Here is a 26,766-nt window from a genome sequence, read left to right on the forward strand (position 1 = left end):
CTCAATTTCAAACCTGTTTCCATGGGAGTGGCAATAGCTTTGCAATCCTCAAGTCCAAACTTGCATAGCAATGTCTCTATGTAACTTTTCTGACACAAGGAAATACCACCATCACACTGCTTAAATTGTATACCCAAGTAATGATGCAACAACCCCAAATCTTTCATCTTGAAAGTAGCATATAAATCAGCCTTAAATTCAACAATATGTCTCTCATTTGGTCCAGTGATCAACAAATCATCTACATAAAGAACCATAATGATAAGTACATCACCTTCAAGATTTACATACAATGTGCTTTCTGTTGGACTCTTATGAAAGCCTGGTTTGACCAAATGAGTGCCATCCTTCTCATACCAAGGATGAGGAGATTGCTTCAACCCATACAAAGCTTTGTTACATTTGCACACCTTATCCTCTTGTCCTTTCTTGACAAAATCGTGAGGCTACGTTACATAAACTTCCTCAAATATGTCACCATTCAAGAAAGCAGTAACAATGTCTGACTGATGTACATCCCAACCAAATTGAGCGGCCAATGCACATAGAAAATGCACAATAGTCATACGATAAGTGGGAGCATAAGTCTCTTCATAATCTATGCATTTTTTATGTGCATAACCTTTTGCAACAAGTCGAGCCCTATAGCAATCAATCTCACCATCCGGCTTGCATTTCAACTTGTAAACCCACTTCGTACCAATGGCCTTTTTTCCAGGAGGCAAATCACATAAATTCCATGTGTCATTTTCTATAAGTACATCATATTTTGATTGCATGGCAGCCATCCAATTTTTTGAATTCTATGCTTCGTCAAAAGACAGAGGTTCCTCAACATTATGTAAGCTAGACACAACCAAAGCATAACCATCTGATGCATAAGATGCATGGTGAGAGTCTGAACGAGTACAACTAGACAAAGGTGCATCCAATTTCCTGTCACGCAATGTATGCACCAGCCATTTTGGCATACCTCTAGCCTACTCATTCTCAGGCCTTTCCTCATCAAGTACATCATGTACATCTACATCAGTAATAGGCTGATTTGTAACATTTTTAGAAACCCCTATAGGCTGTACATTTGCCTTATTGGAATTTATATTTGAACTTCCACCACTGAAAAGAGGCAACAAAGTGTCATAAATGTCCTCTGAGCTGACATTACTGTCTCTAGTACATTGTAGCAAGGGCTGAACAAAATCTTCCACAAACACAACATCCCGTGAGACCAAGATACGCTTTGTTTGCAGATGATACAACCTGTAACCTTTGCTTTCAGCACTATAACAAAAAAAAAACATTTGATAACCTTATCATCCAATTTTTTGGGTTGAGTTTGTGGCACCAAAGCCTATGCCAAACAACCAAAAACACGCATGTGCTCAATAGAAGGCTTTCTATCGTGCCATGCTTCATATGGAGTAATAGACTGCAAAGATTTCGTAAGACACTTGTTTAGTACATAAGTGGCACACATGATGGCCTCAAGCCAAAAAGAATGCGGCAAAGCCTGACTTTCGATCATACATCGTGTCATTTTCGTAAGTGACATGTTTTTCCTCTCAACAACACCATTTTGCTAAGGCGTATAAGGCACTTTACATTGGTGTTTTATCCCATGACTAGCCAGAAATGCATTAAATTCGTGAGACATATACTCCCTCGATCAGAATGGAGGGTGCCCATAATACATTTCAAGAAATTTTCAGCCATAGCCAAAAATTGTTTGAAGCACATAAAAACTTTGGACTTCTCATTAAGCGGAAATACCGATGCATGTCTGGAGTAATCATCAATGAAAGTCACGAAGTAAAGGTAATTTCCCAAGGACGGAATTTGCATGGATCCACAAACATCACTATGCACAAGCTGCAACCTGCATGTGGCCCTAACTGAACCATCCTTTGGAAACTTGGAACATTGCATCTTACCCAAAATATAGCCTTCACAAACATGTTTGATAGGTGCTTCAAGAGGCAGCAGAGAAGCAACAATATCAGATTTATGCAAACATAGCAAACTGGCAAAATTCAGATGACCAAAATGTGCATGCCAAAGTTTTGCATCTGAAATAGCCTTTGAGTCCACAAGTGCATTTGCAAAATTCTACCCACACTTGTCATACAAAGTGATCTTATACATCCCATGGTATAAAATGCCATATGCAACAATTCATGATCGAAACTGAGATCATGTACTGTACATTTGTCATCCATAAATTTTACTACAAGACCAAGTCTAGCAAGTGCAGATACAAACACAAGATTCTTCTTGATCCCAAGTACATAAAGTGCATCAACAAGTGTGAAAGAACTTGCCATTTGCAGCAGTAAGCACAATCTTTCCAGCTCCCTAAACTGGATAAGAGGCATTGTTGGCACAAGTAACTGAATTCCCGTGAGGGACAGACTCAAGAGAGGTTAACAAATCATGATGTGAGGTAATGTGCTTTGTAGCACCATTGTCAAAATACCACACATGTGAATCTGCAACAACTGACATGCATGCATCATGGACAATAGGATCATAGGTACACTCTGCACTAAAAGCCCATCTTGCATCAACATTATCATCATAGTCTCCTTTCACAGAAGTCTCAACAATAGTTGCATTTGTAGTGGAACCACCCTCTTTCTTCTTAGCCTCTTTGGCCTTCAACTTAGGACATTGCTTGATCAAGTGATCATTAGCTTTACAATAATGGCAATGCATCTTCTTTTTTCCCTCACCACCATAATTTCCAGACAAATTTCTGCCAGCAGAAGCATTAGGAACATGTGATTTTCCACTCGCAGAAGAACCATAAGAAGTGGTTGCATTGTTGTTACCACCCTTTCTTTAAGCAGCAATAAAAGCGTATTCAACTGAAGGCTGTCTAGTTTTGTTTATGCTGGAAAGTGACTCTTGCAAAATCAACGTGCATAATGCATCAAACTTGACAACTTCAGGATTTCCTTGGGTCATAAGTCTCAAAGAACTAGCAAAAGTCTGGTAAGAATCTAGCAAGGCATCAAGAACAGACTGCACAAGGGAACTGTTTGAAATGACTTCACCAGGAGAAATAAGTTGCTCATTGATATCCTTGACACCAACAAGGAAAGTGTCTATATCATCTTCCTCATGCATAATCTTTGATTCCATCTCTTTACACAGCAATGCAATTTTAGCCTCATTGTGACTTGCATAAAGACCAGCTAGAATATCCCAAGCCTATTTGGAAAATTTTATTGAACGAATGTGGGGATTAATAGTGTGCTTCATAGACAACACAATCAATGCATGAGCCTGCGCATCTTTTACATCCCAACGAGCTTGCTCAGTTGTAGGCAAAACAACTCTAATAGCAACAATACTTGCAACAAGACCTGCAACATCCTCAACATCGTCTACATTTTCAGAACCAAGACATACATCAATACCCTACACAATATTCCAAACGCCCTTCGACACAAGAACATGTTGCTTCATATAATCCCACATAGGGTCATTGTCCCCATCCAATCTGTCATCAGCAACAAACATCTTAAACACATCTGTGTTGTTGTCAGCCATGGTAAATGATGCACCTGATGTGAAAACTATCTGAAAAAAGGAGAAACGAAGCGGGAACAACACGTGCTATATAGCACAAACCGTAGAAGTCTGTAAGGCACTTGTTATGCAAAAAACGGCATTGACAAAAAAAAATTGCACAAAATGACAAAATATCATGTGCAAAACTACTTGTAGTGGAAACTGAGGCCGAAATGAACCCGAATCAGAAATCTGAGTAGACTTAGCTCTTTGAGCTTTCCCAAAAATTTTGTCGTCCTGCAAATGCTCACCAAATCTCACATAAATTGTGTTGGAGATGTTGGCGACTAAGCTCGGGAGGATGTAACTTGCTCTGATACCTATTGTTGGAATTAGGGGTTCAAGAAAACACACACAACTTGGAGAAGACGAAGGAAAATAAAGGCACACAACAAAGAGTGTATTACTTAGTGTGCTATGGAAAGATAGATAGCCCTAGAATGATGGGCATATATACAATGCACGGGGGGGAAAATCTCCTAGTGAGGGAAAAAATGCCCTAGCACTACCACATGTATATGGTAACAAGTGCTTCAAGCTGCAGTTTGCCAATTTAGCTGTTGAATTCCCCTTGCCTCAACACTACTATTGCCTTTTCTGTTCTATCTCCCACTCTTCTTGTACCTATTTCAAGCAACCAAAAATGCTGCTCCTTGCAAATCCAAGCTTCTGTGAGCAGCCTTCTAAGTGCTACCTTTGCACTCAAGCCCAATTCCTACTCGACTTTCTGATGAGCCCCCAAGGTCGATTATCTTGCAAACCCTTTAGTTTACTGACCACAGTGCTACTGGTTGAAGAGTGTGTGTACACTATTCACACACGCTCCCAAGCTTTACCCGAATGCTCTGCACTCGACCTGCTTTGTAAGGCTTCAAATGCTTCTCCAAGCTTACCTTCGCTCTGCAGATATAGATAACCTACCTGCAAAAAAATCCTTGCGGATGCCCAAACTCTCCTCAAGATTCCAAGCTTCCGCTTGTGAGGACCACACACACGACAGGTGTGGGGAGCCGAGCGCCCCCGATCTCGAGCCAATCCTTGCGGATCTCCACCCAATGCGGCCAATCCAGTTCTGTCGTACTAGATCTGTTGTTGCCAAGCGCAAGCCAAGCTTCGTGCTTTTGTGTCTTGTCAAAAAGTTGTTGCGTGTGCGCCGATCGCCGTCGTGGCTCGGAGTGCATGTGGACAGATGCATGTGTGTGCGATGCGGATGCGGTGTGGTGTGTGCGTGCAAGAAGGGGAGGGGAGAGAGTAGAGGTTGTGTGGGTGGAGTAGGGATCAGAGTGAGCTACTCCTTATTGTTGTATATATGTACACACGATAAGGTGAGCAATGGGCGGCCACCCACAGCTTCGACCATCGGGCAAAGCATAGACGCCTTTACCCTAACAATAAGTCTATGCATTACTCTTAGCTACTAATATAGCTTCATACTTGTTGACTGAGCCATTTGCATTGTGTTTCACCTTGTAAACTTTGTTATATCCACCAACAACATGCTTTAATTTTGGTCATGGAACCAAATCCATGTCTCATTAGCATCAAGGGCAGCCATCTCCTTGTCCATATCTTGATCCCACTTTGGAACTCCAACCTCACCCTCAAAGCAAGTAGGCTCTACACCATATATTCACAATGGCGAGCCACATGATTATCATAAAGAAATCTCAGTGCATGATTCCTTGGTACAAAATTATTGCCAAATACTCTAGTTTTTCCTACATCCTTTGTGCACTTAGTCTTCGTAGACGTATACCAAACTCCTCATTGAGAATTTTCTTCTACCCACTTAAATAGCCATCGTCATGACCTTCACTTAAATTCGGCATCCTTGTCCTTGGGCATTATCCACGTTTTCTTTCCCTTTCCTTGATTCATCTGATGAACTTGTAGGACTTACTCTCTCTTGCAGCTTGCCCATGTTGGGGTTAAAGGCGTTGTGCCTTTGCCTAGGGCCGCGGACATCTAGTGTCGCCGCCCATTGACCTTATTCTTGTACATATATACAGAATAAGGGGCAACTCACTTAGAGACTTGCTCCACCCGCACAACACCTTGCACTCACACACACACCGCACTACACGCACGCAATCCGCACACTGCACTCTTCAATCGGTATCAAAGTTACGGTGATGATCGACAGCTCCCTAAATGGCAACAGAGCTCTTTGCGACAACCATGAAAGCTTGAGCTTGGCAGATCCGATTTGGCATGCGTGCAAAGGCCTTCCGACGAGATCAATGGAAATGGTAAATCTTGGAGCTCGGTTTCCCCACCCCGCTTGAGTGCAAGCATCCTAGCTTCAATGGGAATTTTGAATCAAATTGGGGATCTCTGTAGGAATCAAGGCAAGAAGAGCTAGCAAAGAGCTGAACAATAGAGCTTTGCAAAGATAGATCTTGAGAATGGCAGAGATCACAATGTGTGTGTGGTTGTGTGCACACACATGCACATTGGACAAGCAGGGAATTGAAGGCTTGTAGCAGTGAATCTCAGCCAAGCAAGCCAATCTCTACTAGAATCGAGAGCTTGAAATCGAAAGGGGGGGGGGGGGGGGGGGGGGGGTGGTGTGGTGGTGGTAATTGAAAGCAAATTAAAATCCTTTTTTGCCATAGAGCTACAATAGGTGAAGGAGTACGAGCGGAAGTGCGACGCGAGAGAGAGTGCGAGAAGAAGAGCACGACGATATGGTGAACTCGCTCTACTGTAATGTGTAGAGCATAGTGAGTTCTTATTAGGTTTTTACAAAAGAATATGTGTACATACCTGGCGGCCCGCCCACTTACCTGGGCGACCACATTGGGCTTTATACCCCAACAACCTCCCACTTAAAGTCCAATGTGGTACTTTAAGTGTGAGAGAAGCTACTATACAAGCTAATATACAAGAGATGTAGAGAAGTGATGTACTACCCTACACCTAACTGCTTGCGAAAATGCGCAAAGCTCTCTGAGGGAAGTCCTTTTGTAAGTAGATCAGCAGGATTTTATGTGGTGTGAACTTTGACAAGCTGAAGTTGCTTATCCTCGAGCATTTCCCTGATGAAATGATACTTCACATCCACATGCTTTGTCTTTGAGTGATAAACTGGATTGCGAGCCAATTGTATAGCACTTTGACTATCACAATATAACACAGGCATCTCTTCTTTGATTCTCAAATCTGTTACTAGTCGATTAAGCCAAATTGATTCTTTGCATGCCTCTGATGCTGCAACATATTCAGCCTCTGTAGTAGACTGAGTAACACAATCTTGTAATCTAGAACGCCATGATACTGCTCCACCAACCAATGTAAAGACATACCCTGACATAGATCTTCGGTTGTCTAAGTCACCTGCATAATCTGAGTCTGTAAAACCCTTTACACTTAGCTCCTGACTCCCATAGCATATACGCATACTCTTTGTAGCTTTCAGGTATCTCAATATTCCTTTCACTACCTCCCAATGTTTCTTGCCTGGGTTTGACATGTATCGACTTACTACTCCCACTGCAAATGCAATGTCTGGGCGAGTAGCAATCATTGCATACATCAAACTACCCACTCCAGACGCATATGGAATCTTATCCATTTCAGCCTGTTCTTCCTCAGACACAGGACAATCTTGTTTGTTAAGTTTCACATATGGTGGCAATGGAACACTCAATGCCTTTCCCTTCTCCATATTGAAACGTTGCAAAACCTTGTCAATATACTCTATTTGAGATAACCAAATCAACTTCTTTGATCTGTCTCTCTCAATGCGCATACCAAGTATATGACTTGCCTCACCCATGTCTTTCATGTCAAATGATTTTGCCATCTTTGACTTCAAAGCTGAAATCTCTTCCAAGTGCTTGCCAGCAACCAACATGTCATCCACATACAAAATAAGGATCAGCCAACTGCCATCCTTAGCTTTCTTTGTATATAGACAGTGATCGAACTCACTACGTTTGTAGCCTTGAGAAAGCATAAACTTGTGGAATTTATGGTACCATGCCCTCGGTGATTGTTTTAAGCCATAAAGACTCTTTAACAACTGGCATACCCAATCTTCCTTGCCTTTCTCAACAAACCCTTCTGGCTGCTGCATGTAAATTTCCACATCTAAATCACCATGCAAGAATGTTGTCTTGACATCCATTTGGTGCAACACCAAATCTAATATGGCAACCAATGCAAGAAAGCATCTCAATGTAGTCATCTTGACCACCGGAGAGAAGACTTCATCAAAGTCAATGCCTTGTTCTTGCTTAAAGCCCTTGGCAACAAGCCTTGCTTTGTACTTTGGCTGACTATCATGAGCGGTGATCTTATACCTGTAAACCCATTTACAGGGTAGAGCCTTTTTGCCCCATGGTAATTTAACTAGCTTCCATGTCTGGTTTTTATGCAGAGCTGTCATCTCTGACTGCATGGCCAATTGCCAATTCCCGGAGTCCTTCATTTGCACTGCTTTCTTGTAACATGAAGGCTCATTGCAATCAGTCAACATGACATAATTCATAGATGGAACAAACCTATCAGGAGGTCGCGTGACACATCCAGATCTACGCACAATAGGTGGCTCAGGCTCAGCCACAACCTGTGGTTCCACTCTATCCTGTCCTTGCTCCTCTCGAGCCCTGACATTTTGTCTTGCACGTGCAGGTCCATCTTCTTGGAAGACAACTCTTCTAATCTCCTCAACCCTCTCTGGTTTAGAATGATATTTGGATTCATTAAAGTGAACATCATTGCTGCGGACAACCTTTTTGGATTTGGGATCCCAAAGTGTGTACCCCATCTCACCAGAATTACCATAGCCTAGAAAGATGCACTTTCTACTCTTTGGCTCAAGTTTGTTCCTAAATTCCTTTGGAACGTGAGTATATGCCTCACAGCCAAAGACTCTGAGATGCTTGTATGAGGGCATTTTGCCTGACCATACCATCTCTGGCACTGAATCCTTTTGCAAAACCTTGCTAGGAGATCTATTTACAAGATGAACAGCTGTTGATACAGCTTCAGCCCAAAACCCATTTGGCAGTTGTGCATTAGACAACATACTTCTGACCTTCTCTTGTATGGTCCTATTCATCCTCTCAGCAACACCATTTTGAGGAGGATTGTAAGGAGCAGTAAGTTCACGTTTTATACCTTTTGACTCACAAAAGTCCTGAAAGGCCTTTGAAACATACTCTCCACCATTGTCAGTGCGTAAGCATTTAAGCTTCTTGCCACTCTGATTCTCCACAAGTGTCACAAACATTTTGAAAACACTAAACGCTTCATCCTTGTGCTTGAGAAAGTAAACCCATACTTTCCTCAAGTAATCATCTATAAATGTCATAAAGTAAGAAGCTCCCCCTAGAGATAGGTTAGGCATAGGTCCACACAAATCACTATGAACAAGTGCCAACTGTGTATCTCTTCTACTGCTTCTATGCTTATGTGGCTGTTTTGTTTGCTTACCATACAGACAATGTTCACAGAATTCAAAATCATTAAATGAAAAGCCAGGCAAATAACCAGAACGAGACAAGATTTCCATTCCCTTCTTGGACATATGTCCTAACCGGCTATGCCACAAAGAAACGTTCGGCTGCTCGATTACATTGATTACATTGATTACATTTTTAGAGACATTTGATATATAAATCATGTAAAGTCCTCCAGACTTTACTCCATGTGCTACTGTCATAGAACCCTTGGATATCTTCCACATGTTCTGTCCAAAAATGGTGACATAGCCAGCATCATTAAGTAAACCTGTGTTGATCAAGCTCTTTGTAATTGCGGGAACATGTCTCACATTCTTCAGCGTGAAAGAAGAGCCATTCTGAAACTTCAATTGAACATCTTCAACACCTAAGATCTCACATGTCTGCCCATTGCCTAGCCGAACATGATCTTTAGTGGTCACATAAGAAGTAAACCACTCCTTGTTTGGAGACACATGAAGTGATGCCCCTGAGTTTATAATCCAGTCACTCAATGCATTTCCATCAGATGTTGTAAGAAGAGCTGAGTCCATTGTATTCTTCAAGAAGTAGATGTCTCCTGACACTAGACTGTCATCCTCTGCAACAGTGTTTGTCACATTTATTTCTTGAATCTTCACTGAGGACTTGTTCTTCTCACCATGGTCTTCAGCTTTCTCTTTGCCTTTTTTTGCTTTCCATTCTCTGCAGTCTCTTTTCATGTGACCCTTCTTGCCACAATGGTAGCATTCTATGTCACTCTTGCCTTTAGCACTGCGGGACTTGCTACGAGACTGATTCCTCTTTCCACCTTTGTACTTTTCTTTGGTCCTTCCCCTGACAACTAAGGCTGTTCCTTTGCCTTTGTCCATTGTCTTTCTATTGGTTTCTTCAGTAAGCAGACTTCCTTCTACACCTGCTATGTTCAAACCATCTGGAGGTGCAGAATTACTCAAATCTGTGCGAAAAGTGTTCCAACTTTCTGGCAATGTGATCAACAGGAACATAGCTCTAACAGGTTCATCAAACTTGACACCTTGAGCTAACAACTGACTATAGATTGTGTTGAATTCATTCAGATGATTGGACATAGGTGTCCCTTCTTTCATCTTCAAGTCAACAAGCTTCTTACGCCAGTATACCTGTAAGCTGTACCCTGCTTCTCATAAAGATCACTCAGCTTTAACCATGCTTGATAAGCCGACATCTCGTCTGCTACATTGAAGTAAACGCTTTCTGCCAAAGTCAGCATAATGGTAGAAAGTGCCAATTCATCCATTTCGCTCCATTCATCTTCGTCCATATCTTCTAGTTTTATCCCCTTGAGCTTTATAGGTTTTATCTGCTTCTTTTGTACCAACACGTGCCAAATCTGCTTCTTCCACAATGGGAAATTGGTTCCATCCAGCTTCTTGATATTGTAAAGAGCAGTGTCCTGTGATCCAGCCATAGCTACGCTTCACAGTAGTTTACTTTCCTGGGAAAAATTCGGCAGAGTTTCGCCTGTAAACTGACCTCTGAACCAATATCAGCCTGTCAAATGAACCAAGAAAGCTTCAGATTCTGCAGAAATTTTGGCAGAGTCTCCTTTGTAAAATGGATCTGGTGTACTAAAAACAGACCAAAAAAACAGCTCAAAAAACATTGTCTCTCTGACACTGTAAGCTGCGGGTAAACCTATCCTGCACCTGTACTATCTCTCACTGTCCTGTCACTGTCCTATAAGCATAGACCGCGACAATGCCTCAACGGTAGTAAAGCAAAGATGCAATCCCAACTGTCTAACTCACAGACAATACATCCTAGCTACCTATCTAAGGGTGCTCGAGGGATCGCTCCAAGACCTGTATCACCGAAAGGATCTCAACATTCGAGAATCCCCCAGCTCAATAAAACCTCACTCGACCCTCAACAAAGGCTGCAGTAAATCTGACAGTACATAGACTTCCCACAAAGTCATACATCCACAAATTTCCCACTGTATGCTGTAACCGCTGCGGCGGTTGTTTGCTGCGTGACTCACAGCCAGCAAACCCTCAACAGACATACATCATCTCTGACAATACATCCCATGTGGAAGTACCTGCATTGTCAGGATGAAATCTGGAATATCAAGCAGCAAACACAAGCTACCTGATGAACTAGTGGATGTCGCCTACAGTCTGTGTGTAGATGCGCCCGTGTCGTATGTGACACGCCTCCAAGAACTGTGAGCCGTCCTTCGATGTGTAGACAGCCACAAATCAACACTCTGGGAGTGTCGATATCCTCAGCACCTGCAGTCGTAGGCCGAAAACCCCAAATTTGCAGAATCGGATCTGCACCCGTTGAGACCACCTAGTCGAAAATGGCCTGCGCAGGCCTTTGTTGAAGCCGAACGGTGGCCGAGATGACCTTAGAATGAAATTCTGACAACACCGGGGCCGTGTCTTCGCCTGTCGAATTTCACTCCAATATGAGTTGGTGACTCTAGCCTCCTGCAGTGCTGCCCCGAGCCTCGATCTGAGCTCTGATACCAGTTGAAGGAGTACGAGCGGAAGTGCGACGCGAGAGAGAGTGTGAGAAGAAGAGCACGACGATATGGTGAACTCGCTCTACTGTAATGTGTAGAGCATAGTGAGTTCTTATTAGGTTTTTACAAAAGAATATGTGTACATACCTGGCGGCCCGCCCACTTACCTGGGCGACCACATTGGGCTTTATACCCCAACAATAGGTAGTAGTTTGTGAAGGCATTAATTGGGTAGCGGGTGGATCTGCAACAAAGGAGAGCAAATAGGGGGGAGTAGAAGCACCAAGAGATCTTCCCAATTGAGCTTGCATGGTGAGCATTGGAAAGAATGCGCGATGAGCAACCCACTCTGAGCAACTCAATATGCCAACTTGGAGGCAATTGAAATCGGCCAATAGAGAGAGTAATTGGGCAACGCTAGAATCTCCCTGTGTGTGGTCAAAACACTGAAACCTGAAAAATTCAGGTTCTTGTAGTGCTAAGCCAAAGCAACAGATGGCCAACAGATAGTGCAAGGTGTCTCTCTCTCTCTCTCTCTCTCTCTCTCTCTCTCTCTCTCTCTCTCTCTCTCTCTCTCTCTCTCTCTCTCTCTCACACACACACACACACACACACAGAGGAATTTGAGTGTGTTCACACACTCGTTAGCGAGAGAGAGAGACAGAGAACTCGCCATGCCACCAAAAGCTTTTGCCAATTCTCTTGGTTGCGACAAAACTTGAGTGGGCGTGCATGTTCTTGACGTGCACATGCACACACACGCTCACACACAAGCGTGTGTGAGCATAGCCGAGTTAGCCTGGGCATCTCTTGGCATCGGCTAGACACCCTTTGACGGCCATGACACTCAATTTCGACGTTCTTCTCTGTGATTTGCGGCAGCTACGACATTGGGAGCTCTTTTGTCCAATGGCGAAAGGCGGCATCAACTTATTTCTCTGCTTAGACTATGGGAGAGCGGTTGGCTCTCCTCCCGTGTAGCCTTGCCATCGGCTTTCCTCCCACATCCTCATCCGGAGTGGATTGGCTTTGACGGTCCCCCGATTTTGACATACCAAGAGATAGACGAGCGTGAGCAACATTGGCTCTCCTCTAGCTTGCATTCAGAGCCGTTCGGATTTGCATCATCTCCTTGGCGACAACCCCCCCCCCCCCCGATGGTGTTTTGGCTTTGATGGTTCCCCAGTTTCTAGCTTCGTGCGGCACATATTGATGCATAGCAGCTCCAACGGCCCATTCCAGAGCAATGTTTCCCGTGTACATGATTTTGAACGTCGATTTTGACCACAAGCAGTTGGTTGATTGTGCTATGTATTTGGTTTTTGGTTGACATATTTTCCAACCAAGTTTTACTCATGTTGTGCATTCTTTGCAGCACTGCAGATTGTGCAACAGAGATAGTGCTCATGTATGACTATGTGGGGCATTCCAGAGAGAGTTTTTAGCACGATTTTGTGCAGTTTCATGCTATGTATGCATTTGTGAATACAGCTTGAGCTAGATATAGCTCGTAGGTAGTAGCAGGTTCACAGGTTCAAAGGGTTTTTTGACACATGCAATGGTCCATGGAGCCGCTTGTTCGGGAGTGAGCTTGTTTGCCAGGGTTTTGGCATTTGAAGTATACCAGATAGTGGATTTTGTTACTGAAACACTGAGTGTCCATTCTCATGTGGTTTGGAGATATTTTTTGAGTTTTTACTCAGTTTTCAAGGGAAACTCTATGGGATTTTTTCCAGTTTCTTGCCATGTTTTATGTGTATCAATAATGTTGCTCTCTAATGGTTTAGTGGTCGAGTTTGACTCCCAATTTCATAGGTTTTCTTATCTTGGAAACAGTTTAGTGTTCTTGTATCCACTCTTGCAGGAGTGAGGATTGCATATGCTCGTGTGGCTACAGACAGATAGTCACAGGCTACTTTACAAGTTCTATAGGTTTGGGGTAGATCTTTGCATGCCTACTTGGGATGCGTTTTAAGACCTATTTGCTCACTATTTGTGCATGTGGTTATGCGCTTTATGCTTGGTTGAGCTGTTTGTCCCAGAGACTTGTCTCACTTGATTTAGTGATGATGTTTATGCTTGGAAATTGTCGACCTTTGTGGAGCTGCTTTACACAAGTGCAAGTATCGTCCCCAGTCTCAACATATCCACGAGTGTCCAAAGTTTGCAGGTGTGTAAATGTGAGACTAAGGGAGCTACCATGCCTTGATCCTCCACCCAACCTTCCTTTATAGGACTTGCCCCTAGGATCCCGTCTCCATTAGCAATTGGCCCTTCGCCCGATCCATGACCTCCCTTGGGTTTTCCCTTGGCATTACATTACTCCCCCCTTGGAGAATTGTTTTTGTCCTTGAAAATGAAAGTGACGATATCTTCATAAGAACACTAACGTTTTCTACAGTGGCATGATTTTCCACATTGTTGTCCCTTTGCAATCGTCTTGTGCAACCGGCTCATATACAACATAGTGTGTAGACTCCATTTAGAAATCACTTGAGTATGCTAAACGAGTTATCACAACTAAGATGCACCCAAAAGAGTACCTCTTTTCACTTTCCACGAACGTAAGTGGCTGACGTAACTTATCAACAAAATATATGTCTTTGACTTGTTATCACTTGTCATCAATAAACAACCCCACCATAACCAGTGTTCAAGGTTGAGAACGTGACTTAAACATGACGGGACTAAACCGAGTTACAAACATGCTTTACCTCATGGTAAACAAACTCCAACTAGAGCGATAAATGCTTGCTAATTGGATTGCTTAGTGCTTACGTACGCTCTTCACATATTCTTTAGCACAAGATTACACTTGTAATCTACATATCCTCTTTGGATAACTGACAATAATGAGGCGTGTTTCCCCACGGTTTACATACAGTCACCCAAAATGACTGATAAATGTGAATCATAATGTCGTACAACATTACTAAGGAATCAACAATGTTGTGAATAACCATCTTAGTTAACTTGAAAGATACAATGCCTATATGCAGAGAATGGCTTTGTGGTAGCTTATCCTATAAGCGTACAACAGTGTTCTTGTACAACGCTCTCTTAAAGAGAGGTATTATAAGTCACATCTTGACCGACCTTCCTTATATGTGATCGTGACTGTATCAAGGTGCATATGTATGACACTTTGCCTATGAATAAACATAAACACAAAATGTTTTAAAACATCAATAATTGAGCTCGTCCTTGACAGAGTAGTTAGTGAGATAGCAGAAGCGTATACATTGATGGGATGTCATCGTACGTCCATCGTACTGGTACACCATGTATACATATCAAAAAATAGAATAATGAGCACTTGGCTTCCAATGACAGTCTCAACCATGTGAGCTCCTAGTATACATTCCTTGCATGATTACACTGGCATGGATACATCACAGTGCACCATTGCATAAATTGTGAGCTTATATCCACGTAGTGCCAAAGATGTGTGCCATTATCGTTGATCTAAAATACTTTGGCATATAAGAGAAGCCTTGCTTTGCACGAGTCTTGAAAAGCACTTTGCTTTGCACATTTGAGAAATCTTATTCAAATAAAAAATAACATTACAAAAGAAACAAGTATAACTTGAAATTTACTAACCTTGTCGCCTACTTGTGGCCAGGTTTCTGGTAATTCACTCTACGTCCGACTTGTAGCCATATGTACTGCTCGAGTGAGTTAGCGTATATATTATATACACCCTCGTGTGACGTAAAAACCTGCAGACATCTTGGTAAGTTTCTCCAAGTTTGTATGCTAATAGCATATTCCAAACTGTGGAAACCACGATGTCAAATGCTGAAAGGGAAGCCTTGCTTCCCATAAGTACTGATCGAGTTCTGGTGCTCATAGCTATGAATACTCTTGCTCACAAACAAATGTCCTAGCAAAAGAAAGTCGACCTTGTCGAGCATTATGAGAAAATAGGCCTTGTCGAAGCATACATCTTATTGAAAATACATAGATTACCCAATACTGAAAGATAGCCGAAGAAGGGCAACTATCATATTTCATCAACCAAAGCAACCTCTGCTTGCCAAGTTGGCATGATAAAAATTGATGCAAGACTAGTTCAAAATTGTAAACTGTAACTTGCTTACCGATGTACTTGATCAACCTGTAAGAGAGCCATGCTCTTTGTCAACTGTGGCAAAAATGCCCAACTAGAATCCGTCTGACTCATAGCCATGGATTCCAACAAGCAATGAAACCCCTTGGCTTGATGCATACTAGCACTAATGGAAAGACCATCCATATACACTCACAAAGTGGTGCCTGCAATTCCGCATGCTTATGGCATATCACAAACTTGGAAAGCCACTATGGGAGATACATAAAACGGAAGTCTTGCTATTTTCCCCTCCGTGGGATAGCACAAAGAGGACATATCAAAAGGGATATGGACCAACGAAATCTATGGTCCAATCAACTTATGACCTTTCTGTAACTCAATTCAAGCCTTGCTTGTCTTAAATGTTGTGCAAACTGAAAAAGAACAATGCATCTTGGCATGTATAACCCCAATTTTGCCAACCGGTGCAAAGTCAAGCCTTGCTTGAACGTTGTCTGCACACCAAGTTTTAGTCGTTGCGAAGAGTTAAATTGCACAATCATGTAAGAAACTGCTATGCCAATACACATGCCTATTGCATGCTATAGCAAACAAGCACATGCTTAATAAGAAAGCAACTGCATTTCTCATTAAGTACTGTTGTCGAATGGCCTTGCCGTCATACTAATCGAATGAAAAAGAAAAACGAGAAATTTGTACCAGAAAGCCCTGCCTTCTGCTCACATGTTTTGCATGGTGTGGTATATATTCTACGGTTCATTTAAATTGTGCACGATGTTGACAAACACAAGTAGCTTTGCTTGGAAAAGAAGCACAAGACTTCGCTTCATCGTTGATGTAGAACTTGCTTGCCGAAAATAGGAGAGAGCACCAACACCCTTGATCAAGCTACGGTACTTACCAAAAACATGAGGAGGAAGAAGGTTGATTTTTAGCAAATGCAGAAATTGTAGCACCTTGCCTTGCTGATGCGTGTTCAACCCACGGGATCGATGTCCCTCCGATTTGCTTGTGCTTGACCGACTTCTAAGTGATGATGTCAAGCCAAAGAGGAAGAAGGGAAGGGGGGGGGGGGGGGGGGGGGACTGTGGGCACCCTTCTCTAGTACCTTAAAAATGCCCTAAGGTCAAAGGCCTCGGGTGCCCGTGAGTGAGAAAAAAAGGCATCCATGGCTAACTGCATCGCGGGCTAGAGACTGCACAGGGGAAGCAAGAGATAGGAAGCACGTTCTGATGCTCCTCAGCCTACGATGCTGAGTCAAAAAATGCTCCCTAGCCCCGAGCGAAACGCAGGATTCCTCTACGTTCGATTCGGTGAAGTTTGCCTGCGCAAGCTTTCTCTCCTAAGTCCCTCTGCACGCGGTGTTTCAGCCTCGCCCTCCCTGACTAAGCGCCCTTCCCCAACATTGCATGCAATTGCATGAGCAACTTGAGGACCACAAACAATTTTTCCTAGAATAGAACCATGCTCTGATACCAGTGTGAGACTGAGGGAACTGTCGTGCCTTGATCCTACGCCCAACCTCCCCTTAGGATCCTGTCTCCATTGGCAGCCGGCCCTTGGTCCGCCGGTCCTTGCCCTCCCCTGGGTTTGCCCTCGGTGATACAGTAAACCATTCACCATGGCTGGTCAAATATTTCAATGCACCCAAAACCATATACCATGAATTATCACCACGATACATTTAAAGACATAATGTTTATCATATGTTGCATAGCAAATAGTCTTTCCAGCTCAACTACAACCTTGCCAATACTTGCATATTATTTTGCTTCCTTCACAGGAATTGTCGATACTGAAGATTGTGAGAGGCATAGAATTCAGAGGCATAGAAACCCCTACCCTCAACTGCTACTAGCCGCTTATAATTCCTTAACAACACCAGGCTTTGATACCATGTGAAGAGACATAGAAGGAGGAAGCTTGAGCTCTTGCAAGCACATGCACACACAACCAAGGAGCACACAATGGCGATGAAGGCTGAAAGTTGCTTCTTCTTCTGCACTTTTGAAAATGATGATAAGGTCTACAATACCTAAGTAGGAAATATAACATAATAAGAGACAGCAATCAATGTGAAACTGCTAGTGAGTGAGCTAGCAAGATAAGTGGCCATCACTCTCAATAGGTACACCATGTCGACGAAGCCAACTGTAGTAATATTGACGATGATCCTCATGTCTACTACCCGTGTTAGTGATAACTAAGGTGAGAAGTCATCCATGCAAACCATGGGTTGAGAGGAGGAGGGGGGCAAACCATGGGTTGAGAGGAGGAGGGGGGTCCTCGCAATAGCCTAACCACCTTCGAAAGCAAAGGCGATGGTAATAAGAGGTAGATTCACCAAGATTTCTGATATATGTAGCCATAGATTCATGAGTAAATTGGAGTAGTCACGAGTCCTCAAAAAAGTTTGCTAACTTTTTGCTTGGTTTGTTAAACACACCACCTATGTCTGCCATTTTGTGCTCGTTGGAGAGAAAAAAAGAAATGAAAATGCTACATTAACATCTTCAGAAGGCCAAAAATGACCTATGAGACCACAAAGTTACAACATGATGGAATCTAGTACAATGTCTGGGTACCAAAGATAAAAAATGGGGTGCTGAAAAAAATATAAAAAATCCATACTTACTAGATGGTGTGTGTGTGTGTTGGGGGGGGGGTTCATACAATATCTGATACAGAGGCTGTTACAAGGCTGAGAGAGAAGTGATACAAGGGCAGATACAAGAGTGTCCATGTTATAAAATCCTCATCAGGATCGTAGGAAGTCATCGGTCGCACTGGTGGATCTCATCAATCTCCTCCATGGTCAATAGTATGATCGTGCGTCATGCATATCGGGCTAAGGTGACCTGAATCCGCGAATGTAGTCTCCGTTGATGCTGTGCAGTCCTCCTCAGCCTTGGGCGCCTGGATTTCTCGAGCTCAGTCGCTCCGTCGATCAGTGTGCCTCTGGACTCTGGGTATTGTGTCAAATGCTTTGCGGAAGTCCACAAAGCTGCAATAAATCCGTCTCCAATGTGCCCTGCCCTCCTCAATGATGGCTCTAAGTGTCACAATGTGATCAAGTGTAGAAAAATCTCTCTTGAACCCTGCCTGCCCTGCGAGAGAGAGAGAGAGAGAGAGAGAGAGAGAGAGAGAGAGAGAGAGAGAGAGAGAGAGAGAGAGAGAGACCACATCACACTTGACGTGTTTGCCCCATAGGCACACATATCGATTTTATGTAGCACATGGGTGCAATGAGGCATTCACTTAGTATCAGGTGACGGATGCACTCAAAGGAGGATGGATGGTTTGACCACGTGTGGCCTGCCATTTTTTGGCAGCTTGTTCCTCAAAGATATTGTGCATTGTGCAATGCAGACAATAGCGTTGACCCAGATCAAAATAGAGGAAACACGATCCTTTCTTTTGAACTTTTCTCTCGTTTCTATTGGTGAAAAATGGGTGACAAAGCAAAAAGTGACATTCCCCATTTACCCTTTTGCGCGCGCGCGCTCTCAAGAAGGGCGCGAGAGAGAGGATTAACCCCGCGCGCGCGAGCATGCGTGTGCGTATGTGTGTGTGTGTGAGAGAGAGAGAGAGAGAGAGAGAGACGAGTGTGTGTCCGCCGCGCAGTTAAGCTCATTGCCATCAAGAGATGCCACACTGTGGACTCGCCCCCATCTCTCCCCCGCCCACCCCCCGCCTTTGCAGCATTGACATTTCTCCACCTCTGATTTTGACCTCGCCAGCACCATAGCCAGTATCCAGCACAGAAGATCATTCCGCTTATCTTTTGGCATCTTTTGACATGTGGAGAATGGCGACGACCCAACAGCTGAGGATTCTGTTCTCAGAATTTTTATCCTGGTTAGCTATCAGCTCTTTTTGTCCCTTGTCAATTTCCAAGCATCTCTGATGGGTGCGAAGGCCTATGTACGCATGTCATGGTGCACATGTATGTATATGTGTGCATGTCATGTCCATGCAGGTATGAGCCTGTATGGTGTGTGCATGTGGATGTGTGTGTGTGTGCGTGTGTGTCTCAATATCTGTGTACACGAGCTATACAAATCCTTTGCTTGTTGCTGATTGATTTAGGGAAGCTCTGTTTTGTCGCGTTGCACAGATCAGGTTCAAGGTTCAATCTAGTTGAGGGTTTAGTCGCTCAGCTGCACAAGAGCTTGCTTTTTTGTGGCCAATTTTGCTGGTGGTGCTCATTTATTCTTAACTTTTTGTGCATTGCACAGAAAAGGGCTGATGGCAAACCACCTCTCAAGCTAACTGCAGAATCATTTAGATTGTCTGTGTTCCCCGCTATCGTTTTAAACTTGTCATGGCATGCCAGTCAATGAATGGACTGGTGATGAGAGCATGCTTCTTCCAAATAAAAGCCTTTGTTGTGTGCAGGTGGGTTGTACATATGAAATCTCAATATTTCTAGATCTGCCGCCAGCATACAGTTGCTATAGGCTTCAAGGCTCAACTTTCCACCAGTTTGACCCCTAATTGATGGGCTGGTTTTACGCTAGGGTTGTGTCCTGAGATTATTGTTTAGCTCTTTGTGTTCAATGCCATTTAGAAGCCAGGATTTTATCATAGAGGGTGATGACTAAGGATCTTCAAGTGACAGCTCAGTTGAACAGCTATATTGTTCACAATACGTTGTATCAAAGATGCTAGGACTTGCCATTTTCTGCGGAAATACAGCGTAGCTTAGAAAGTTGACCTTCAATTGGCACAAAGGTTATTCTTTAAATAAAGTCTTGCTCAACAGATGTGCTGCTATGGGTTGTCAGACTGGGGCTGATGATGACAGTTTTCTCCTTATGGCTACCGAGAAATTTCATCTCACATTGATTTGCAAAGACGTTCTTTGAACCATAATTAGACTGGTGACCACATTTTTCGAGCAAAACAACTCCAAGAGCATGGGAAGTCTAGTGTCTTTGCCCAATTGGAGGAAAAGGACAGGTTTAGGTCGCAGGCTTGCTGGACGGGGTTCATGCCGTGGAAGTTAGTGATAGAAGACACATATTGTAGAGTCACAGCGACTCAACAGCTTCGGCTTCAGGAACTACACAGTTGAATGGCAACAATGCCATCATTGCAGCAAGCTTTGAAGAGCCTTTGCTCAAAGACAGGATGGTGCTATGCTGTGTTTTGGAAACTGAAGCGTAGGAGTCGAATGTAAGCTCTATCTTTTTGCTGGATTTTACTAGCTTTATTCTGTCACAATCTGAGAGTGACTTTGCCATGCACAGGATGCTGACATGGGAGGATGGTTATTGTGATTATTCAAGATCATCTTCAGATGCTTGTAGTAGTAGTAGTAATAGTCTTCGCACTGACATAGGGGGAAACCCCCTTGATCAGGGAGGCTCAGGGGATCTGGAGGGGCAAATCGGTCTTGCTGTTGCTCGCATGTCGTACTACGTGTGTTCAATGGGAGAAGGGTAAGGTTTTTTGTTTTGACATGTTGACTTGAGCAAAGTCTGATCATGCGTTTATTTCAGGAGTTATATGTTATTTGTATGGTTTTTCAGGATCATTGGAAGAGTTGCTTTTACTGGCAAATATCAATGGGTTTTTCATGATGGGGAGAACCTTTTGGAGGCTGCTTCTGGAGGCAATCTGAACAATTATTCTTCATCTGAGAAGGTAACTTTTCTGCCTTCATGTTAATCTTGTTTGAAAGACTTTAAACACACTGTCCTCGTCACTCTTTGGTATCTCCCTGACCCTGACCCTGACCCTGACCCTGACCCTGACATGCTTGTTGGTCGGTGATATGTCTGAGAGGTTACTAAAGCTATATGGGTATTGCACATTTTCCAATAGCCAGGAGTCAAAAATCTGTTTTCAAGGACTGGAAGATGGACCTCTGATTGGGCATCCTTCTTATGACACAGGAAAACATGCATATCCCTGAATAAGGGAAGCAATCATTTACCTCCGTCTCATAATCACAAACATGGTGAGCCATCTGGATGCTGGCTCCCCCACAAATGCGCACATTAATCTCGATAATGAGCTCACTAGAAGGAGGTCGCAAAGATTAGCATGTACATGGCCTATGACGGACGATGCTTGACGAGCATGTCCTTTGCCCGGATACTTCGGCTGGATTGTGGAGCGGGAACTCTACAATGTCGAGTACAGTCAGTTGAACTCTCTTGAAGGGTTGACTAACTTGACTTGCACGATGCCGCTATCTAGGACGATCTCATTGTGGCTGGTGGAGCTATTTGAAACCGGCCAATGAGACCACCAAAGGGCGGCAAAACACAAGATTGAACCACTTATTATTGCCTGGATTTCCTTGTAGCTTTTTGACACAAAGCTCATGTGACCTATCACTTGTGAATGGAATCGAACGCTTCACCTTGTTAAAGTTATAGCATCTCAAGTGAATGGCCCAATATGATCCCAATATTTATTTTGGCTTTAGGTATTTATTTTACTTATTTGTCAAAGTTCTGGGCATGGCAATTTGCTGAGGAGTGTAGTTAAGGTCCCCAGGCTAGTGTATAAGAAACAACTAGTCCCCATTGTACTATCATCTATTTCATTGCCCAGTTGGTTGGATGATGACATATGGGAGTTCTCTAGAGATGGTGACATTATCATCCTAGGGGACTTCAATGCTAGGATTGCCCATCACCAGACAATATTTTATAATACTTTAGAGGAGATGCTGAGAGAGCTGGATGTTGCAGAGACGGGCCCGTCTAGACCATCACAGGATGTGGAGTACACTGGGTATGGACGGCACTTGATAGACATGGGGACTGCACATGGATTTGGCCATCTTGAATGGCCTACAAAGATTTCCCGCCGCGGGAGATTTTACATGCTTTCCACACAAACACGGAGCCCGCACAATGGATTATATTATGGCACAGCCGAGATTCATCTCTAGTATTGAGGATCTCACAGTTAGACCCAGACCTGTTGGTGTGGTAGTAGATCATGCCGTTGTGTGGATGACCATCTCTTTCCATTTTAGTGTAGCTCTCAGGTCACAGGTAGCAGCCCATACTTCTGATTGACTTCCGACGCCTGGTGCGGCGGAAGAAGAGGGCATTTTTGGCTCGATTAGAGCAGGATCTATGCCAGCTATTCTTGAGTCAGGACTCATGTGAGGCATGGAGACTCTTTCATGAGCACTCCCCCTGTAAGGTGCAGCGGAAGTGAATGTTGAACTTTGCTCAGATGAGTGCTCCGAACTGTGCTCAAGGGTTCCTTTTACTTGCGGAAGGGAGAGCCTTCCGTTCCTTTAGTGAGAGAGTGCAATGGACACCAACAAAGTGGTGAACACTGTGAATGAAGGTGCTGAGGCTGAGAGATAGAGAGAGAAGAATACGATACCAGAATGTTGTCAAAACCCTCCTCCGAAGGCCCCACTCTCTATGGTGAGAGTGGTCTACTATTGATTGCACAAATCTCTACAATGCTTGGACTTGCCGACGATGTCGATGACGATGAGGACGACGACGAGACTGGCTGAAATATGAAAATGCTAAGGGCTGAAATCTGCAAATCTTTATCTGCTGAATTCTAACTCTATGTCGGTGACGATGTCGATGGCGACGATGCAACGACGACGCGCTGAAAACGCAGATGCTGAAATCTGCGTTTTCTGGGCTGAATCTGCAAACTACGTTGGATCTGACCGTGCAACAAGGATCTGCTGCGGGAAGGTGAGATCTGCGAGGTTTGGGACTTCTTCTACGATGTCTTACTGCTGAAAACTGAAAACACTGGTGCTTATTGAGGTTTCGTCGCGATGAATCTGCAAAACGCCGAGGCTGATCTGCAAACCAAAAAACGCTAGGGCTGATCTGCTGTGTTGCTGTGGGAATCTGCTATCTTGCTGTTGCCGGGGCTGATCTGCAATGCAAACGCCAAGGCGGGTCTTCAAGGCAAAACGCTAGCTTCTTGCTGATGCAAAAACACTAGGTTTGCTGCTGGGAGGTCCTGCTGAGAAGTTACCTGTTGAACCGGAGTTCCTGCTGCCTCTTCTGCTAGAAAGTGCTAGCGCTAGGTTTCTATATGTACTTGCTTTCTAAAATTGCCCTACCTAGTTCCCAACAGAAGTCACTTCAAAATAATAAGTGAAAAATGGCTACAATAGGTCTATTGTAACTAAGTCAGACTTTGTAAATAATTAATTTATTTACGAGAAAAGAATTATCTAATTAGTTGTGTGCACATCAGAATAGATTTAGCAGTTCTGGGGCCTCAGGTGCGCCCAAGTTTGGGCCAGTGCACCTCAGGGAGACCCTAGCAGAAAATACCCTGAAGCCCTAGCGATTGGGAAATTGGGTCTTCAATGAAGGGGTAGATAGTAGCCTCAGATTTCAGGCTCAGAAAATTATGGGCGCTATGCAAGCACAGGAATGAGATGGGGTCCTTAGAATAATAACCCTAAGGCATGATTATTTTACGGCCTTAGGATAAGTTAGTTAAAGTATTCTTAAATGATTTGCGCTGGACCAAATGGCCGGACAAGTGCGAACAGGTAATGCCAGAGCAGTGTCGGTACGGCATTGCGCTGGGGAGCAGCTAACAATTTAATTGGTTGGATCTATGTGTGCAGTTGTGCACTTAATTGCACATTTCACTAACTAGAATAGGATTTTTAAAGTCAAAAGTTGAATGGTTTTTAAATTTTAAAGTAAGTGTGCCACTCGGCACACTTTCCCATGCAATCTCTCTCTCTCTCTCTCTCTCTCTCTCTCTTCATGCTAGCGCCCCCTCTTCTGGGAGGCAATAAGAGAGCAGCCCTTCCCCCTCTTGCCGGGTTGGCAGTGCACTACCCTCCCTAAGTTGAACGTCCTCTACGCAGTGACGCTCTCCATTGAAGCTTGAGAGTAGCACCTTGTGGTGTATGTGGAGCCTCTGTGCACCCATCACCTAGAACAAGGCCTCTCATGGTCATAGGCAGCTGTGGGAGAAGTTTCATCGCGTAAAGTAGTAGAAAACTCTTTTTCTCTCTCTACTAGCTGCTGCAAATTCTCTGTTTTCAGCCCCTAATCACCTGTATTAGGGTGAATTTCAGCAAAGCTTTAGTAGGAAACTATTCCTCTCTACCTACTATACACACACACAAAGTTTGGAAGATTTCCGTCGCGAAAAGGACATCCGTTTCGGCATTGGAACGCGCTCAGGTAACAATTTCTGGTTATGTACAGAAAATTACAGCAAGCGTGTGTGTGTGTGTTTTGCATGTTTCCTTCGTGGGTTGACTGCAGGAATGATCATGTCCGAAGAGACATAGTTAGCGGAAGATAGACTCTCGTTTTTGAGAGCTTCCGATGAGTTTGGTGGAAGATAGACTCTCATCTACGAGAGCTTCCCAAAATCTCACAGAAGAGGAAAGATCCTCTTAGTAGTCAGGAGAGCAGTTCTTCTACTCTCTCAGTCTGAAGAAGAAGGAGGACAAGAAAGAATAGAGGACGGGCTTTCGCCCCGTTCCTGTGCTTGTAAAGAATTCTCCCTTAGTAATAAAGATATTCTCTTTATGGGGGGGGGGGTAGCCCATCTTCTGGTCCCCAATGATGTGTCGAGCTTTCTCTCTTTCTCTCCAAAGTCTCTTGAGTATATAAATTGCATTTAACAGTCAGTTTTCGCTTCCGTATTTTTGTGATAGTGGTATCAGAGCAAGGTAATCTCTCTCTTCCTTAAGGGATTGACGACTCTTGGCAGACTGCAGAAATGGGAGGACGCGAGATAGAGTTCTCTCTCCTTCAACAGCAGGTGGAAGAGTTGCAAAAAGCTCTCTCCCATCCAGAAGTCCAAAAGATTCTCCATACTCTTGAGAAAGGGAAGGAGAAATGCCAATGGGATCGGGAGAAATTCCGCAGAACCCAAAGGCGCTAGAACCAAGGAAAGATCCTTTGATTGGAACCTCCCGCATGCACGAGAGGCACAGGAAACCTCCAGAATGTCATGTGCGGTTTAACCCAAAGGTTCAAGAGCAGGATCCCCTTGATTCCCCTCAGTTCTCTTTCATGAAGGATCTGGATGACATAGTTGCTCCGGAAGACATGTTCCTGGAAGATCCGTCGCAGCAAGAAGTGCATTCAAGGGAAAAGACTCCTGTCCATAAGGAGTCTAAGCATAGAAAGAAGGAGCATCATAAGAAGAAGCACCATAGGCAGAAAACATTCAAGTCGGGAGACAAAGATGTGAAATTTGACACCTACAATGGGCAGCGTGATAATGACAAAGCGTTGGCTTTCATCCGCCAATTCGAAGTTGCATTTGTTGAAGGGAATTTTAAAGAAAGATCCAAGCTTCGCCATGTCAGTATGTACCTGAAAGGCACCGCAAACAGTTGGTGGTTAACCCTTATCCTGGAAGATCGCAAACCCCAAGATTGGACTGCTTTCAAGGAGTTCTACGCACATTTCCTTCCTCCAGACTATGAGGAAGAGGTAAAGAAAGAATGGGATCGACTTTCACAGTCGGAGAACGAAACTGTTCCACGCTATGTGGATAGGTTTTGGGATGTTCTCTTGAAAGTCACTCCATTCAAGAAGATTGACGATTCGGAAAAGATGCGCAAGTTTGAAGCAGGATTGCATGAAGCCTTGCAAAAGGCTATGAAGCTTTACCCTCGAGGTAACTTGTAGATACTTATGGAATCAACCCGCATAGCTGATGGAATACATGACAAGGGTACTCCCAGGAAGATGGAGCAAAGCACTTACCATGCCAAGCAGAAGGCTTTCCATGAGCAGCCTACCTCTACTTCTTCTTCTCAAAAGAAGAAAAGAACCGCCTCCGAAGCAAAAGCAAAGCCAAATCAGCCCAAGAAAGGGAGATATCTCTCTCCTGCTGAGTTGCGAACTTACATTAGTGAAGGAAGATGCTTCAAGTGTGGACAAGTTGGTCATATGAAGGGTGATTGTCCTACCAAACCTCCACAACCACCCTCTTCCAATGCAGTCCCAGATGTATAGGGAAATACAACCAAGGATGGAAAAGAAAGAGCTCTTGTTAAAGCATGGGGTAGCATCAACAACCAACGGGCTCTTATTTTGTTTGACCTTGGCAGTACAGACAACTTCATCTCTACCAAGTTAGCTGATGACCTGAACTTACAGCCCAATTGTTTTGGAGTTTCTATTCAAGCACAATTTGCTTTCAAAGGGCAGAACTCA

At 43.7% G+C, this 26,766-nt stretch overlaps 1 protein-coding gene across 3 annotated transcripts in view; it reads left to right on the top strand.

The window, feature by feature from the left end:
- The first annotated feature begins 19,121 nt into the window (after positions 1–19,121).
- The window catches only part of LOC147452816 (transcription factor bHLH155-like), a 70,799-nt gene continuing 63,154 nt past the window's right edge, over positions 19,122–26,766 (top strand). Inside the window, exons 1-4 of one of the 3 annotated variants that reach the window (XM_086518411.1) lie at positions 19,122–19,465; positions 20,006–20,785; positions 20,860–21,051; positions 21,142–21,256. In XM_086518411.1, coding sequence (XP_086374537.1) covers positions 20,685–20,785; positions 20,860–21,051; positions 21,142–21,256 — 408 coding nt within the window. In that variant the 5' untranslated portion in view covers positions 19,122–19,465; positions 20,006–20,684. Of the gene's footprint in view, positions 19,466–19,506; positions 19,587–20,005; positions 20,786–20,859; positions 21,052–21,141; positions 21,257–26,766 lie in introns of those variants that run through there. The other 2 variants (XM_086518409.1, XM_086518410.1) reach the window with 2 other exon arrangements.

This window comes from Adiantum capillus-veneris, chromosome 8, assembly GCF_014529385.1.
Source record: "Adiantum capillus-veneris isolate H3 chromosome 8, ASM1452938v2, whole genome shotgun sequence".
Classification (NCBI taxonomy): Eukaryota; Viridiplantae; Streptophyta; class Polypodiopsida; order Polypodiales; family Pteridaceae; genus Adiantum; species Adiantum capillus-veneris.